We start from the raw sequence: 17,670 nt of genomic DNA, 5'->3' as shown, positions 1-17,670 counted from the left end.
AAGAATAAAAAAAAATCATTTATTGAATAAGGTATAGAATAATCAGTAATTGATTTCATTAAAAGCTCGATTTTATCCGGAACAGTGGACTGATAAGTTCTTAATATTTTTTCCAAATAAAATTATATATACTTATATACTTGGAAAATATTTTTTCCAAGTATAATATTACTAGGTATGTATTTTATTTGGAAAAAATATGAAGAACTTATCAGTCCACTGTTCCGGAAAAAATCGAGCTTTTAATGAAATCAATTACTGTCAACTATAACTATTACGGTCAACTATAACTATTCTGGGTATCACAACTCTTTATCAATCTTTATTACGAGTAAATGATAAACCATAATTAACATACTTTCATAGATGTTCACTAGATTGGATACAACTCTTGGATACAACTAATTCAACTGACGAAACCTTCCATCAGTTCTAGCTACACTCGCATTAACAACGTAATTTGACGTAATTTTACTTACTATGGAGCAATGGCGGTAAAGTTACGCATTTATGAAGGTTTTAATGAGATTTGTCTCCGTAATGTTTTAAGATTTATAGTTTAATGTTTGTTTGTATTAACTGCCTGTACTCTATGAAATTTACAAGCTTAAATTTCTTTAACTATTTTTATTCCAAGTTTTATTAAAATCATCCAATCGCAGGAAATAGACAAACACTATTTTGCATTATGATATTGGTATACAGGAATGGAGAATAAAGTTCTGTTAAAAAGGTATATAAAATGTAGAAAGAAAGAAAGACTATAGATATCACAAAATTAAAAAAAAAATATTTTGCAGAATATTTCATTTATGTAATCTCATAAATTATAAAGTACGTTTAAATAAATAAATAGGTTAGTAAAATAATTATTTTTAAAACAATATATCATCTGCATTAAGTGCAGCAAACGCATGCTCAGCTAATGGTTTCAGGAATTCCCTCAAAGCCTCTTCTATTGGCTCTTGAAGTTCTTCAGACAATTTATCCCAGTTCTCGTTCAAGAACTTATTCATGGCGGCTCCTAAAACCATCAAAAAACCATTTAATCATAGATATGGATTTATTCATAAGTTCACAACTAACTTCAAGATATGCCCACAAGAGAAAGCATATACTAATGAATTATTATCAATGAAAACAACAATTAAAGCGTATCGATCAGCATAAGAGATTAGTCTCATCAAAAAGGAGCATATTTTTACTGGTACTTAAAAAGCCAATTGCACCATAGTTAGTAAACTATGAAATATGCGATATGGCAAAATTATATACCGGGTTCGTAGATATCGTAGATATCTCGTTTTGAAAAGGTATTATTGTCGTTTGCTCACTAGGTAAATTACTTTCGATATCAGTTTAAAGTTTTTTGATACCTGCAATAGTTTCGGAATAATCGACTGTGCATACTTAACGATTACACCCTATATACCCAACTAGGGGCATAGGCACTACCTATAGCACAGGTAATTAAAACAAATCGAACATACCCAATTCACTATCACCTCCGAACAGATGCTCCATATTCATAGATGCATGAGCTACATGGAATTTCACTTTCAGATCCTTACATAACAAAGTGTCAGGTCCGTTGGAAGTTTTGTTTCTTGCCAAATGAATTGTGACAGTTGCATTGATATCACCTGAAAATAAGGCAGGGTAAGGGTAAGGGAAACATAAAATTTTAGTTTTAAATTCAATTAAACTTTAGAATATCATCATAATGATAATAACTTTTGGCTCTACACCGTAGAAACTGCTGTCCAAACATGTGGTACCTATATGGTTCGACATAAAAGTTCTTCTAGAAGTCTATTCAATTAGACTTCTTCTAGAAGAAAAAAAATTACTATGACATTTAATCTTCTTTATTCAACAAGTAGAGGCCGAAAAAGTCCATATTTAGATTCTACCCTTTTGCTTTGATATCGGTTTACATAATAAATTTAGAGAAGCCTCGTATATAACCATTTGTGTAATACTTACTTATGCAATAAGAGTAATATGCAATACAATACAATAGGAGTAATTTGTAAATTGTAACTTTAATTGCTCGGTATTTTTAGCTGTGGCCTGCAGTATTTAGATACTTATATACTTATAAATAATATACTATGTACTTACGATATTTAGAAGTAAATTCACCATCTCCTTCGACTGGTAACATAAGTAAGTGTCCCTTAAGATCATAATGACCTTTCATTCTCAATTCAGGTATGTGTAGTTTAGCCACTATTTCATGTTTTTTGGAATGAACCCTGGAAACAAATTGAGGAGACTTTAAGGACATAATGCGAAAAAATTAAGAAACTTTTAAATGTATCGAACCTTTCCCATTTGGTAAATGGAACAGAATGTAAGTATTTAGTACTTGAAAGACTACGTAATATTATAACATCAATTCAGTTCCAAACTTTGCTTTTACTGTCGTTAAATTACCCCGCAAATATATCTCATGTTAGCTGCCATAGATTCGCCCCGGTTAATCCCAGATAAAAAAATAACCTATCTCTTCTAATGGTAAGATTATTTTTAATCTAAAAACTAATTTTTACTTTATTCGCAAGACTGTGGAAAAATAGAAATTGTCTCAAACTTACTCAACATCCGTCAAACGCATAGTAGAAGGGCCCCTCACAGATACATCTCTAAATGAAGACCTTATAGAAATGGGTCCATTGTGCTGCTTCACGGAGAGCGTCTTTATTATCAGCGGCTCGCATGGTGGTATTTTGTATTTGGGTATTCCTGGTAAGAGAGAGAGAAGGAGAGAATTAGAGTTTTAATAGTTAAATAGCTATATAGTGAGAGATAAAGTTAGACTTTACAAAGGGGAAATTCTAATACATTAATGTAATTGCTTAAAGCAAAAAAAAAATGATGACAAAGACAAGAAATACAATTATTTTATTTAGAAACACAAATTACTGGCTGGTTGGTGGATGCAAATTTTAGTCAGTTTTATTTTTATTTTAATTAGGATATGTTTCGTAAAATTTTGTGAAATACATGATATGCATATCTCAAATTGAAGAAGTACATATTTGAAATAGCCTTGTTCAAATATAATGTTGGCATAAATTGGTTAGTTTGTAATTACTGACCTGAGGCAAGCTGTGGAATATATTTATTCAATGCATCTCGAAGACATCGTCCTAAGGCTTTTTCTTCTTTTGGACAAATAAATCCACCGACTAAAAATAAAGTTTAAAAATGAACTATAAACCTTTTCCTCAGACATACAAAAAAAAAACATATTTTTTCCTTATTTGAATAACTACTGAATGACGATTAAAACATATTTAATTTAAAATATTTTATAAAAAAATTGAACTTACAATTAACATAGCTCTTTTCATCACACGAAACTGAAGCTAAAATAAATAAACATATTCCTAAACCACACCACATCTTTACTTTAAGGTATCTTAATAAATGTGAACATTACAAGTAAGAAATTAAAATTACTTTAAACAAAACGTGATTATTGTAAAAAAGAAATTATTGATAAACCTTTTGAATATTATCTCACGTTCACATCTTGTTTGATATGGGGAATCGTACATACAATGATTAATATTGCAACATTGAGAAGTCGAATACGAACATTCAAATCTTAATCGTATAATATGAAGATACGCTCTAAACTTTGGTAATGGTAATTCATCATTTTGACAATTTTCTTCGATAAAGTAGACAAGTAAGTGGACAAATGAAAACATGAATATGTAAGGCAATGTTTTGTTATTTCTAAATGCAATAATTTCTTAATAATTAAAAAGCTTTTTGATGTAAGAATCTCACCTTGACTGTGCTCTTTATAAAATGTTACAAAGTAGAGATAAGTGGTACCTATAATAAATCGAATTTTAAATACGTTAAAAATGTCATCAATTTCTCAATGCCGATATCACGAGTTTGTATTCATAATAGCTGTATTCAAAATGATCTAATACTATTTAATAAATTTGTTACTCTTCCACGCTCCAGAGCGATGACGATGCAATCTTGCAGTTCAGTGTCGTCAGATCAACCTAAAACCGCTGCTACTTAACTTTCAACCGTATTCCAGTAACTTAAGATTGAAATTAATATAGCTAGTTAAAGTGCATGTTGTAATGTTAAGTGACGTAAGGTTTTGTGGGCTAGCGACCAGGCTTGGCACAGTTTTATTTAGTACAAGTATACGACGAAACGCGTCTTCTGTTTGCTTACCATAGACGTGTGTTCAAAATAGTATCTAGATGACCTTGTATTTGATTTTCTTAACTTTTAGTGGAATTGACATCGCAATTTGTTTGTTGCGAGATGTCGCTGAGTCATTTTATAAAAAAGCAAATGAGATACGATTTAATAATAAATAAAACAAATTTGTTTGCTTTGTACCATTTTAATACAAAATTACACATTTATTTGTATTTCATGCAGCGTAGACAAGACTCGTCTGTCAACTACGAAACATGACAATTCACATCACATTTGTTACAATAAATTAAATAAATAAGCCTTCAGCAATAAATTATTACTTAAACTTAATCCATACAATCTCTAACTCTTATAATAATATGTCTTTTATTCAAAATTAAGGTGCATTATTACACCAATTATATCGTTTTATGACTAGCACTAAAACAATGGCGCAAACAATAAAACAAATAACACAAAATGTTAAGAACAGGTGGCACTAAGCAGGGAAGACCATGTTGGGGGGTACATGCTTCAGGAATTTGTTGGCTATGTCTTCTAGAACCATGCTGAGAGCTGTCTCCACGGCTGGTTGAACTTCTTTGGCCAATTCACTTGCGTGCATGTGGACTATGTGTTTTGTCACCATTTCTGTGAATTGATATGAATAGTTTTATACAAATGAAATGCTTGGTCGAATAAAATGTTTAGGTGAAATAGAATACAAGAATAAGGTACACAACATATAAATACCCAAGAATATTAATGCTCAATGATTGAAGACGAACAATGTTTTTTTTTGGTTCATTAAAACAAATTGCTTGAAATTTGAACTAAAATATAATATACAGGTATACATTGAGAAAGTTTGTGGAATGATCGAAAATAATAATTATTCAAAGTAGTCATGTTTTCTGTTCAAAGCATTGAAAGTTGAGAACTCCAAAAAAAATTTTCTTTACAATTAATGTTCTTTTAAATTAAAAGCCACTATATTACGTAAAAACTTACCCATTTCTCCGGTAGTTGAATGAGCCTCTTTAAGACTTGCATCCAAAGGCCCAGCGCAACGCAATTTCACATTAGCGTCTTTGATTACTATTCTCTTGTGAACTTTCGCACCTACAGCGTCAAGAGCTGCGGTACATTGAGCTGTAATCATATTGCAAAATATAATAAGTTTGCAAAATTACATCTTAATGTACATAATATATCCTTAACAAAAATTGGGATAAAGTGTTATAGAAAAAAAGAATAATGGTAACTACAATTTCAACGAAAACTCTTATTTTACTAAACTCTACAATTTTGATGGAAACTCTATCTCTAAAAAGCTCTACAATTTCAACGGAAATTCTCCAATTCTACTAAATTCTAAAATTTTTAAGAAACTTACTAAAATTAGCAGAAATGAAGCCCGTGGACTCGACAGGTAGCATTTGGAATTCGCCAATGATAACATATTCTCCTGACATTACCAAATGTGGTAAGCTGATGTTACCAGACACTTTTAAATCTTCTGGGTACACGCTAGAACGAAGAATAAGTAACGTAAGGAAACCATAAGGAAACATGTGTTATGTTTAGATCTGAGGTAAATCGTTCGGTTAATCAAATTGTCTTCCAACACAATTTAGTTCATAGGTTTATGTTATTTTAGTTATAACTTTTCGTTTGTTAAATGTGATAAACATTTTTTTACATAACAACAAAAAGATCGACAATTTATAAATTTCAAAGAGTATTATAAAAAATTGGTACAGTTACTTTGTAGTTAACAGATACATAATAAGCACTATATTAACGAGTCCATTACGACTAATATAATATATTATTATACAGCGGTTAATCCAACATATCATTTGTACTCTACATCATAAAATGAAGAAAATCCTCCCATACTTACTCCAATTTATTAAACGTGTAATTCGTCAGTCCATCCAACTCCAAGTCCGAGAGCCAGGCATCATATTTGAACCTGTTTTGCGGCATGCTATGTTGCCTTAACCGTATGCTCGGTACCTTCAAGGGTTCAAGGGGCTGGATGCCGACTGAGGGGATGCCGTGGGCGAGCAGCGCTCTGGCTTGCTCTGCTACTCGCTTGATGCACTCTCCCACATTTGGGTCGCTGTAGTGGCATACTGGCTTTTGGGCTATAATATGATGGTATTAGGAAATATAGATATAATATTAGAAATTAATAGAATATTATTTTGCATGGAAATACAAGATGTTTATAGTTATATATTCTTATGCACACAATTTTAATTTTTAGAAAATCAATAAGCAATTGTCGGAAAAGAATTTCTTTCAAGCAACCAGTGCCAAGCAGATCAAATCATTTTATTATAATATAAAAAAGTATATCTATTTACGCTCTTATGTACCAAGATAATGCACTTATTTGATTGGATATTATTATATTTGAAAAGTATATAATAACGAAATGAAATTTTCTTTGTAATTTCCTAAGTTTTAACTAAGTTTAAAAAAAATTCTATGTTTCCATTATTTAAGTGCATAATGAAACGTGTGCGTTTTACATTTAACAAAATCCTTAAAGTACAGTTATTCCAGATATTACGATCCTATTGTTTCAGAAAATAAGAAAAATATTTAATAAGAATTGTTTTCAATATCTAACTTTCTTGTATTCGATACTTGTTGGCTTAATTTTGTTTGACACCAGTCCAAAATTAATCCACAAATTACAACTTTGTATGCGCTCATAGCTAAAGACCCATTTCTTACCCATTTCTTCAATATTCCCGGCGTTGACCGTTTCATTTTGCGGCAACCGTTTCGCTACAACATAACTCACACTCACAACCAACAAAAACTTCACAATTGCACTGAGCATATTGTCTCTGTATCGACTAGAATTATCTAAGTCTCTGAATCAATTACTCTGCCTTTATAATAGTTTGAACTGGTCGTTCATACAGCCCATATGTGGAAGTAATTTAGCCTCGTTCTTAAGGTCTCCAGGACATAAGTAAATGAAGTAAATACTGGTAGGATTAATGACCTTAGTAAGTAGAGTGATACTTTGATGATAAACGTGGTTTTTATACGAATGCATGTATAAAAACTTGCAAGTTTAAACAGGAAAAATTTCTCATCTTAAAAAAAATGTTTTCCCAATTGGATCTATGTTTTAATTCGTCAATTTCATGTAAAACTATACTAATATTATAAAGCTGAAGAGTTTGTTTGTTTGAAAAAAATTCTTTCGGTGTTACAAAGCATTTATCGAGGAAGGCTATAGGATATCACGTTACAACCAACAGGAGTGGAGCCACGGGGGTGAAACCGCGCGGAGCAGCTACTACTGTTATGTATATAACTGCAGAAAAAGCTACGAAAGCTTAAAGCAAGTAAGCAATTAAGAAGACAAAATCAACGTTTGCTAAGCAGAGACAGTCTTTTTATCTGAATTATTGTCTTTTTGGTCAAGCAGCAGTTATATTTCAGCTTTGGGATTTGATTAAACAGAATTATAGAGAGATTTTCCCGTTGGAGATCTACCTCAGAACTTTTAACTGGGTGAACCGATTTTGATTATTCTATTTTCATTTGAAAGCTAGTGCCTTCCGGCTAGTTTCTTTTAACATTTGAAGGAAGTTTTCTGGTGAAAAAGAATAATTCTATTTGTTGTATATGAATTCAATATTCATCAGATCACATAGAATTCTTGTTTCATATTCAACATTCGTGACAAGTTATCACATTTACAAGAATATAAATACAAACTCAATTACGATTGCACATTTGATGGTTTATAGGAAGTAACAGTGCAAGGATAGGATCTAGGAAATAAATCCTAGAAAATTAAGGCTAACATGTAAAGAAAAGGCCACTGTATACTAAAATCATTTATTAAGTACATTTCACCAATAAAAAACACAGTCCGATAAATTCAGATTATTTGTTCCGTTTTTATAGCTTACTAGCTGTCCGCCCCGGCTTCGCCCGTGGTACATATTTACGTTTTCTCTACATAAGAACCATCCTCGTACTTCAAGGAATATAATAAAAAAAGAATTATCGAAATCGGTTCAGCCGTTCTCGAGTTATGCGCTTACCAACACATTTTGCGATTCATTTTTATATTATAGATGTTTCTAGAAACTTCATTACAAATATATCATTTCAATGATTGTAATAGAAATTCGTTGTTAAATTACAAAGTAATGATGAAGAAGAAGAAATTACAAAGAAAACGAAACAATTGTAGATTTAATTCTTTGGTGTAAACCGCACTCTTGGTATAAAAATAATTTACAATTACTATAAATATATTAAAGACTAAATTACTAAACCGAGTTGTGAACTAGTTAGTACCCGCGATGTCGCTTGCGGGTGTGTGTCATATTTAAAATGATTGTCATATTTTTCTTGACGCAGGCAATTAAGTATTTGGCAAGTACTAAAAGTACAGCATTATTCTGACATTTTTTTTGATAATAATTAATAATTAAGATTCACTTTGTTAGTTTTTCAATTGCTAAAACAGTACTTAGATTCCATTCCTATTGAGTGTCATGGGATTTTGATTCTAGTCCGAAATTTCAATATTCCTAACTTATAAAAATATGTACAAATATCACAAAGTCAACAATAATAAACTTAAGCGTCTTCCACCAAAATCTCCTTAAGTGGGATAGTTGAAAGGATTTTATTGAAGAAAGCCTTAAATATGGCGGCACTGCTCTCTTCAATGAGTGGGTTCAGAATATCCAACACCACGCCGGGGCTGGCGTTGAAAAATGCAGCTGCTGATGTTGCTGTTGACAATACAATTTAAACAGATTAAAAAAAGAAAAAAATTATTTTCAAAAACATACACTAATTTAGCATTTTAATTATTTTCAAAGATTTGTTTTAGATAAATTCCTTTCATCCTTCCATCTCTTGACATGTCTACCTAATGATCTTTTGAAAATTGGTATTGTCACAGACTAGAGGAAAGTCACCAAATATGGAATAGTATCCTAATATGGAATTCCTTCTTTTCTCTAATACTATAAGTATGAATCGCAACATTCGACCATCTTCTGTTTCATTTGGTGTACTAATTATCGCACTAACACCATCGAGTTAGTTGCGTGAACGGTTTCCGTGTAGCAGGGGTGTTTTGTTTTGTTGCCATGCAGAAATTTTTTAAGGTAAGTAATAAATGAGTATTTACCGGCTATTATGTTTGTTTACATAAGTGTTATACTATTTAGTATATCGGTATTATGTTTATTTCACCATTTTGTGATCTTTTGTCTTTAAAATATTGTGAATTGAAAAAATATTTAGAAGAGTTTGAACGAGTATAAAAATCCAAATATGGACAGTCGTCGGTGTCTAATTATGGAATGCTATAAACTTGCTATTATTTTTTTAAAAACTGTATGTAATGTTTGTTTTTAGAATGTCCGGTTCACAATCAACCTAACGAAAAATCTGGGATGAAGAAAAAACGGCACAATCTATAAAATTCGTCCGAGAAAAGAAAATGGGGTATTTGAAAGCGGCACAGGATCTCCAAGTCCCTAGGACAACTTTATTTCATCATTATATTTCTATTTCTTCTTCAACTTTATTAAGAGAAACAAACAATCGAAGAAAAATAAGGATGATAGTGAAGAAGAAAGACTCTGAGGAACTAGACGCTATCCAGTTTGATGAAGGTAGTGGAACATGATGAGTTGATGGACCAAGTGCCTTCTGACTCTGCAGATGCAGAATGTAACATACATGCATCAGCAGAGGATCAGGAGGTTCTGTTCAAGACTTTTTTCCATGGATGAAAGTGGAGAAAGTTGAATTAAATGCTTGATGTATGGGCTCTGAACACATTATGATGTGCTGGTCCAGATGGATCTGGATTTGTGACTTTTGCAAGTAATTACGTAACTTCTTCCATTTATCACAATATGTTACATTCATTTAATTGATCTCAAAGATATTCATTACATTTTTGTTATTGTTATGTTGATTTATGCTTATATTCCATATATGGGTACCTATTCCATATTTGGTTACTCATTTGGGATTTTGTTTTTTGTGTAAAATTTTAATTTGATTACTGATATATTTCGTTAAATGCTATTAATTATTACATAAAGATGTATGACTGACCAGTAAAAACAATAAACTGATTTAATTTATGCAAAGTTTTACTTTTATATCCCAAAAACAAAATGGTATTCCATATTTGGTTACTTTCCTCTAATAATAATATACTACGTATACAAGTATTGTGTATTCCACACAGCGCCATCTAGTGCCAAACTATAGATATGACTATAGACAAAACTTTAATATAGATATTAGATACCAAGGCAAAAAAAACATTATTACATAGTTTTTTCTAAAATATGTAGGATAGTAACAAAAGCTTTCGTTTCCTTCTAATCTTGGCTTGCATATTCAAAGATTTTTTTCCCAAAAAAGTTTCATAAGCTTCTAGCCGAACCTCCCAAAAGAAAAATTTATCCATAAATAAACTCGATTATCAAGTCTCTTACCAGCAACAGGTCTCTCAGTGTCGTCCACAGCAAGCTGGCCATGTCCAATTTTTAGCTTGGTGATGATCTTCTCAGCTTGCAGGTACTCCACACCATCCCTCTCTACTGCCTTTGCTGCTCCCTTTACTACCACTGTGATACCAGCTGTAATTGATAAAAGAGAAATTTATATTCCATCCATATAAAATTAAAAAAAAAATGTTTTCGGGACTTGCTTCTTAAATAATTTATACTAAGTATGTGAAGCGAGAAAATTACATTTGGTTTAAATCTATGTAATTATAGTTCTTATTGGTTTATTAAAAAGAGAGAAAATGAAGGCAGTTAACTTTTCGAAAATTTAATCCACTTAGTTAACTTGGCTCAATATAATATGTAAATATCGACCATCCAAAAATATTAATTTAATTAACTTATTTTATTTATTATTCTAAAAGTATCAGGATACACAATGTAATTTAAATCCATAATAATAATTAATTACTTACTAAAATTGCTCCTAAGTTTCCCTTTGCCGCTGATGTCCAAGGTCAGTATCTTGGAGCCACGAACGTCATAATCTGCGGTCACTGTCAGCTTTGGTAGAACTATCTTCATCTCACCAAGATACTTGTTGTTTAGGTTCAAACTGCAAATAAATTTAATATATTTTATTATGTAACTATACACTGCGAAAATTATTTATACACCTTATAAACTAAAAGTTCAAAGTTTACATGTCTATGTATTTTCGAAGTTCATATCCGAAATTCGGTGAATAACATCTTTCTTATTTCAGCCAGCATATTATTAAGGAATAAAATTAACACCACGAGTTGAAAACGTATTAAGTAAATAGAGATGATGAAATTATGGTTTATAATAAACGCATTATATATTTATCGTTCTAAAAATCAATCATGTCATTAATACCTCGTGTATATTAAACTTGTAAAATTACATAAACTCCGATGAAAAACAAATAAATCAATATTCTATGCAAATCAAAATAACATCTTGAGTAATAGAGCATAACACTTTTGTAAGCATTGTAATTTATTGGTAACATTTTCTAGTTCAGCTATAAATGTAAATATTGAGAAATAGGGTCCGTTCATACAGACCGGCTCGGAGAGTAGAGCAGATTCTTATTACGATGAAAACAGAGTTTTTAGTATTTGTAGTAAGGTTTATTTTTGCGTGTGCACTGCTTTTGACATTAAAAATGATTGAACGCGCTTGGTGTGAAATAATAAGAGGAGCTGACCGGCTCCGATCGCGTACTTTTTCTCGTTCGCGCAGCCGTTTGGCTCCGATTGCATGTGCATCCGCTTTTAGATAACTTCCAGCTGGTCTATGTGAAATAGTTGGTGGCTCCGCTCCAACCAACTCCAAGCATATACGATCCGGTCTGTGTGAAAAGAAAAATGCGTGCCGATGCTCTCCGAGCCGGTCTGTGTGAACGGACCCATAGTTTTCTTGTACCAGTTAAAAAATATGTCTACTTTCTACAAAACCGTGATCTTTAAACCTCCAGTTAATTATTAGTGTCAGGGTTTAATTTCTTTTGCAATGTTAGTTCTGTCGCGTTAATTTGGCTATTTATTTAATTAACAACCGTGTTGCTTGCAATTGAATTTTCATGAATCTTATGCAGTCGTATAATTAGTTCCTAACCTACTTTCGATTCAGATATCTGATTTAAAGGGATATTGCCAATAGTATAATTTATTTTTGAGGTTGATTTTTATCCTACTAATTGTTCTTTCTATCCCCTGGACATTCACCGTAATTTTTTTAAAAGTATTATTTACTATGACGAATAAGTTTTTGATTAGGACTAGGCGATTAGCACACTATGAAACCTGTCTACTGAATAATAATGCTCTGATTTTATTAATTATTTGTAGTTAAAAGATTGAATTTCTTATTAATCTTTAATTAATTTTAATTTAATTTAAATAAAAGGAAGGGTTATTATGAAAATCACATTAACGTAATAACTAGTAGAGCGTGTGCTACTGATGAAGAAAGAATAATTAAATAATTATAAGTTAATATTGTTTTTGTGTTGGGCAGGGCAGCTAATACGAGTAGGTAGGTATATAAGTAACAAAAATTATATTTATAATAATTGATGTATTGTAAATTGAATTTGTATTAATTTCAGTATAATAATTCGAAATTTGATTGTTTTGATTAGTCAATGTTAATGGTAATTCATTCTTGATGTGGTTAATAATCTAGAGTAGTAGACCCGATTTTATTTTTGCTCATTTGTTACTTCTTTCGGTTTAAAAAGAGTCCGAATTGAAAATTTAACTTATTAAATGAAGTTCATTAAATAATTATTCTGCTAATTTAACTCATTATTAATTAAATTGAAATTTTAATAATTATTTGATAAATATTGCATAAAATATAACTATATCGAATTTTGGTATCCATTCGACACGCCTGTTATAGGTATATACACTGCTAATACTACTATGACCATAATAGGTAGCCTATATTATATAATCTGAACTATAGCTGGAAGCCAGAAATCTTATACATTGTCCTACCTAATGTATTTTGGACTTATATTATCCCGCCTCATAAATATAAAAATTCAATATTTGTATGCTTACTTAAACTTTTCAATCTTAAAGTTGCTTCCGCCGTACGCCTTCATATTCTTAATGGTCGCTTTTAACTTAAGGTTGGTAGCTGTCCTGTCTAGTTTCAAGGTTGGTACATTGAAGGGCTCCAAAGCTGGCACATTGATCTCCGGGATACCGCCCAGGAGCTTAGGTCTTAGGACGTCTATCGCGTCTAGGATACATTTCTCTATTTGCGGATCGTTTTTCTTGCATTGGGGGAAGTAATCCGCTGTAAAAATAAGGTGTAATGTTTTAATTGTATTAGTAGGACATTGTTAATTTGTTAAACTTATTACAAAGTAATTGAAAACTTGTGTAAATATCTGGTTATTCATATTTTTTCACTATTGTTATTGTTTTTTATTCAAAATCATTTGGCCCTAGTTTTAAATTTGTGTATGGGAAAAGAAACTGTAATTGGTATGTTCAGTCAGTAGTCTGAATGATAGAATATAAATACTGTTATTCTGAGATTTCAGTTTATTTATTTTATTTATTTATTACAAAACTACCTAACAAATACCTAACTCATATGAAATAATATGAACGAATAAAAGTAATTAATATTGAACAAAACAAAAAAAAGTTGCATCGAGAACCACAGCAAAAATCAAGTACATATTATTTTGAATGGATACTATTGAGTTCCCAATGCAATTGCACTACATGAATAAACATAAATATGAATATTAGTTAATATCATTTTAATCAACATGCAATTCAAAGTTTATGATACAAAACGCAATTCTAATAACATTGTCTCAAAGCTTTATTATTTTATCGTTGCGAATAAATTCAACAAGTCGTTATTGCAATGCAGTTTCATAATGTTACGTTGCAACATCCTTTCGGGACATATGTCATTGTATCCACTTAACAATCATGTATTTAACCTCAATATTAATTGTTTATGAAATATTGATTAACATATCTATTCAAGTGTGAGTGTCCTTTTTTTATAGTCTCATTTCATTATACTTAAATAGGGAATAGACGAGCAACAAGAGAAGAATCATATTATCTTCGTATTTCATGTAGATAATGTTTGTAATTGGGTGATTATTAATTTAAATAGGCTATATTTTGCTATTAATAAAATATTTATGTAAATAAAGCCTTGGAACAATATTTGAAATGTCTGCACGCGACATAATAGATACAGGTATTTAGGATAAATATATTAAGACTTATTAACAATTAACATATAATTAATTTACTATTCTACATATTATTATTTTAAAATTACATACTTGTTTTGTTAATCAAAAATTAACATAAAAACAATGGCTGTAATTAAAAGTTAAAACAAACTTACGCAAAACTTTCCCGTAAGCGCCGATGACACAAAACGCAACAACTAGCAACACTCGCATCTTAAAAACCAAGTATCCGGTTCTAATAAAAAAGGTAATTAAAAAAAAACAACTGTTTCATTTACGGATACTTTCGCGGCAAAGGAATACGCAAGAGTGCGCGGTAGCCGAATCGAGTCCGATATTTGTATGAAAGGAGCGGCAACATTGGTGCAGTGCAGGGGCTTGAGTAACTGGAGGAAAATAAATATTTTGGAGGGAATTCTTATGAATTTGCACGGCTTTATAGCCAAACTTTGACATTACGCCTATGTACACTACTTCCTTGCTTTATTTACAAAAGGAAGCCTTGTAGCTTGCACAATCGAGTTAACTTTTACTTGCATCTTAGTTTAAATTGTCGTTTCGGATTATCCCGTTTAATAAGTGAAGCGGAAGTGGAGGTCATTTTTGGATTTATACGTAATTTTGTTAAAACAACTTTTATTTTTAATCGAGCGTAATATTGACGTCATTTATATATGGGTCGAAAATTGCATATTATGTAACTATTATTTTTGAGTTTCGCTTCCTAAGTTTAAGTAGGATATAAATATTTGTTTTAAATTTCGACTGCCTCGATTGTTATTTTCTGAATATTCTACGTGGTTATGTCAACAGAATCTCTACCAATACTTAATGATAAAATAATGTAGGTATTAAGCATTGATTTTTTTTGTTAATTATAGATTCCATGTATTTTTATTAATAAATTTCCGTCAAAACCACCACTGAACACAAGCCTTCCGTATGGGTAATCCGCAAATAGTGGTCGACTTTAAATAATTGTTTCCGTGAAGCGTTACATAAAAATGTCTCGCAAATTGACCTGCTACCGTTATACAATCTGTAATTGAGTTATCTCATTGTAAATACTCTTGTTATCGATTGAATAATATTGTGTCGATTCTGTTGCCGAATTGTGCCTAACGTTTAGAGTAAAACTTTTTGCTTTAATAGGACTATGACTGGGAATGTATTGTTAGATATTTATAAGTGTTTAGTGGCTATCTTATTCTCTAGATAGCAGCATATATCTTGAAGTTTCAGACTCGATTCCTGGGTCCATGAATAGTTTGCAGATAGGAAAGCAGGGAGATTGGAATTTGGAATACCACAGTACCTCGGAGATCTGGTAAAGTTTATGAATAATATGAAAAAGATAGTGCATTAAGTGTCACTGGTGTTTATAACTTACTGCGGAGGTGACCATAGCGACTAAAATTCACTAACGACTATACATTTTGTCATTTTGAGAAAATAAACATTTCTAGGGTTTTCATTGTACAAATTGTTTGCCTTTAGACTTACTCGACAATAAGAGTCCATTTTAGATGCCATAGTGCAATTAAATTAGGTACCTATTTACCACTCTGTATTACCACAATATTCATCTTCTTTTTCACATAAAAATAAAACAGTAGAAATTAGGAAAAAAATATATCATAAATTGTTAAACTTTGTGTAGATGTTGTAAATGTGACATCATAACTTCAATTATAATAAAAATAATGCATCTCGAAATCTTTTATCTTTATAGTTGTAAAATATTTACAAATAAAACAAATAACGACAGTAACATGCGTCTTTGACCCCACTGTGTTACGAAAACTCGAGTCAAAGTTAACGAAACCTCACAAAGTTTAACTCATTAATTAAAATAATTAATTTCATTTCTTAACCCTAATTTAAAAGTTCGAAGCATGTATAAGCTCCCCTGAGTATATATATGTACTGTGTGTATAAGGGTGCTGATGAAATATATAAAATACAATTTAGCTTTTTAATTTCGTTGACCGGCTTTTATTTAAATTGTACAAAACAATTGAAACATGTTTTGCTCTAGGTAATAGTACTTGCGTTGAAGCACTATTAGACATTTAGATCCTATAATCCAATCAACACATCTGAACTGAGAATAAACCTCTAAGTCTAATATAATATCAACTCTATCCTGCGCTACAAAACAATATAAAAAAACCCTTTATTTAATTTTCACTCTCTACTGTGTTAACATAACATTGGGTGTGAAGCCTGGACCCTGACCCAGATTGAAGAACGCAAGCTGTTAGTCACCGAAAGAAAGCTTCTTCGCAAGATCTTTGGTCCCACCAGACGAGAGGATGGAAGCTGGAGAGTCCGAACAAATGCCGAACTAGAAAAACTAATGGCCGAGCCAAATATACTTGGAGAAATAAAAGCACAACGGCTCCGTTGGCTCGGTCATGTAGAAAGAATGGGTGAGGAACGAGGACTGAAGAGGGCATACTTGGGGCGACCCCTGGGCCGACGGCCGGTTGGACGACCTAAGTATCGCTGGCGCGATCGAGTAGAGGCGGACCTGCGCGTGCTACGAGCCAATAATAATTGGCAAGAGACCGCTCAGGATCGGGGAAGATGGAGAGTTCTCGTCTCAGAGGCCAAGACCCACTTTGGGGTTTCAGCGCCAGAGGAGTAAGTAAGTAAGTAAGTACTGTGTTAACATGACCCTGTCCGGGCGAATTTCGGGCAAAGCATCGAAAAGCTAGACTATGAAGTAGAATTAATTAATATTATCGTAATTTTCAATCGCAATTTGGTGACAAATCGTTAATTGTTGTTGTATTTTCATGCATGAACAATGTTTTACCACGCACGTACCTACGCATTTAGGTGACTTCCCTTCAAACCGAGTCGTAATTTTATGGTGTGGAGTCGTAACACCTAGCGATACTAGTTATAAGACGGACTAGAATTTGTAGAATATCTAGCTAGATATTTAATATTAATTATGGAGCGGGAATGGGCATAAATCTATATTATCTATACTAATATTATAAAGCTGAAGAGTTTGTTTGTTTGTTTGAACGCGCTAATCTCAGGAACTACTGGTCCGATTTGAAAAATTATTTCGGTGTAAGATATCCCATTTATCGAGGAATGCTATAGGTTATATATCATCACACTAAGACCAACAGGAGCGGAGCAATGCAGGTAAACCGCAGGGCACAG

General features: G+C 31.7%; 4 protein-coding genes across 4 annotated transcripts in view; 1 reads left to right on the top strand and 3 right to left on the bottom strand.

Moving 5' to 3' along the window:
- LOC149489955 (uncharacterized) overlaps window positions 1–17,670 on the top strand; it is a 216,607-nt gene that overhangs the window by 95,031 nt on the left and 103,906 nt on the right. The gene's annotated exons all lie outside the window — the stretch shown is intronic.
- On the bottom strand, window positions 876–3,417 carry LOC149489969 (circadian clock-controlled protein daywake-like). The gene is made up of 6 exons (XM_089715033.1): window positions 3,339–3,417; window positions 3,105–3,194; window positions 2,601–2,748; window positions 2,125–2,258; window positions 1,491–1,643; window positions 876–1,024 (listed from the first exon to the last, which is right to left on the bottom strand). Exons 1-6 carry the CDS (start codon window positions 3,409–3,411, stop codon window positions 876–878), a joined length of 747 nt encoding a protein of 248 aa, XP_089571159.1. The 5' UTR covers window positions 3,412–3,417.
- Window positions 4,371–7,484, bottom strand: LOC149489968 (uncharacterized). The gene is made up of 5 exons (XM_089714989.1): window positions 6,937–7,484; window positions 6,092–6,338; window positions 5,582–5,715; window positions 5,197–5,337; window positions 4,371–4,836 (listed from the first exon to the last, which is right to left on the bottom strand). The coding sequence occupies exons 1-5, from the start codon at window positions 7,043–7,045 to the stop codon at window positions 4,685–4,687; spliced, it is 783 nt and encodes a 260-aa protein (XP_089571115.1). The 5' UTR covers window positions 7,046–7,484; the 3' UTR covers window positions 4,371–4,684.
- On the bottom strand, window positions 8,380–14,826 carry LOC149489967 (circadian clock-controlled protein daywake-like). The gene is made up of 5 exons (XM_089714827.1): window positions 14,643–14,826; window positions 13,316–13,556; window positions 11,195–11,334; window positions 10,707–10,850; window positions 8,380–8,972 (listed from the first exon to the last, which is right to left on the bottom strand). The coding sequence occupies exons 1-5, from the start codon at window positions 14,698–14,700 to the stop codon at window positions 8,815–8,817; spliced, it is 741 nt and encodes a 246-aa protein (XP_089570953.1). The 5' UTR covers window positions 14,701–14,826; the 3' UTR covers window positions 8,380–8,814.

This window comes from Colias philodice, chromosome 3 (genome assembly GCF_061535455.1).
Source record: "Colias philodice isolate Cphi_HAF_F1 chromosome 3, ilColPhil1 Martin Lab GWU primary, whole genome shotgun sequence".
Classification (NCBI taxonomy): Eukaryota; Metazoa; Arthropoda; class Insecta; order Lepidoptera; family Pieridae; genus Colias; species Colias philodice.
Note: the sequence above shows the minus strand (reverse complement) of the source record. Positions and strands in the feature narration are given on the sequence as shown.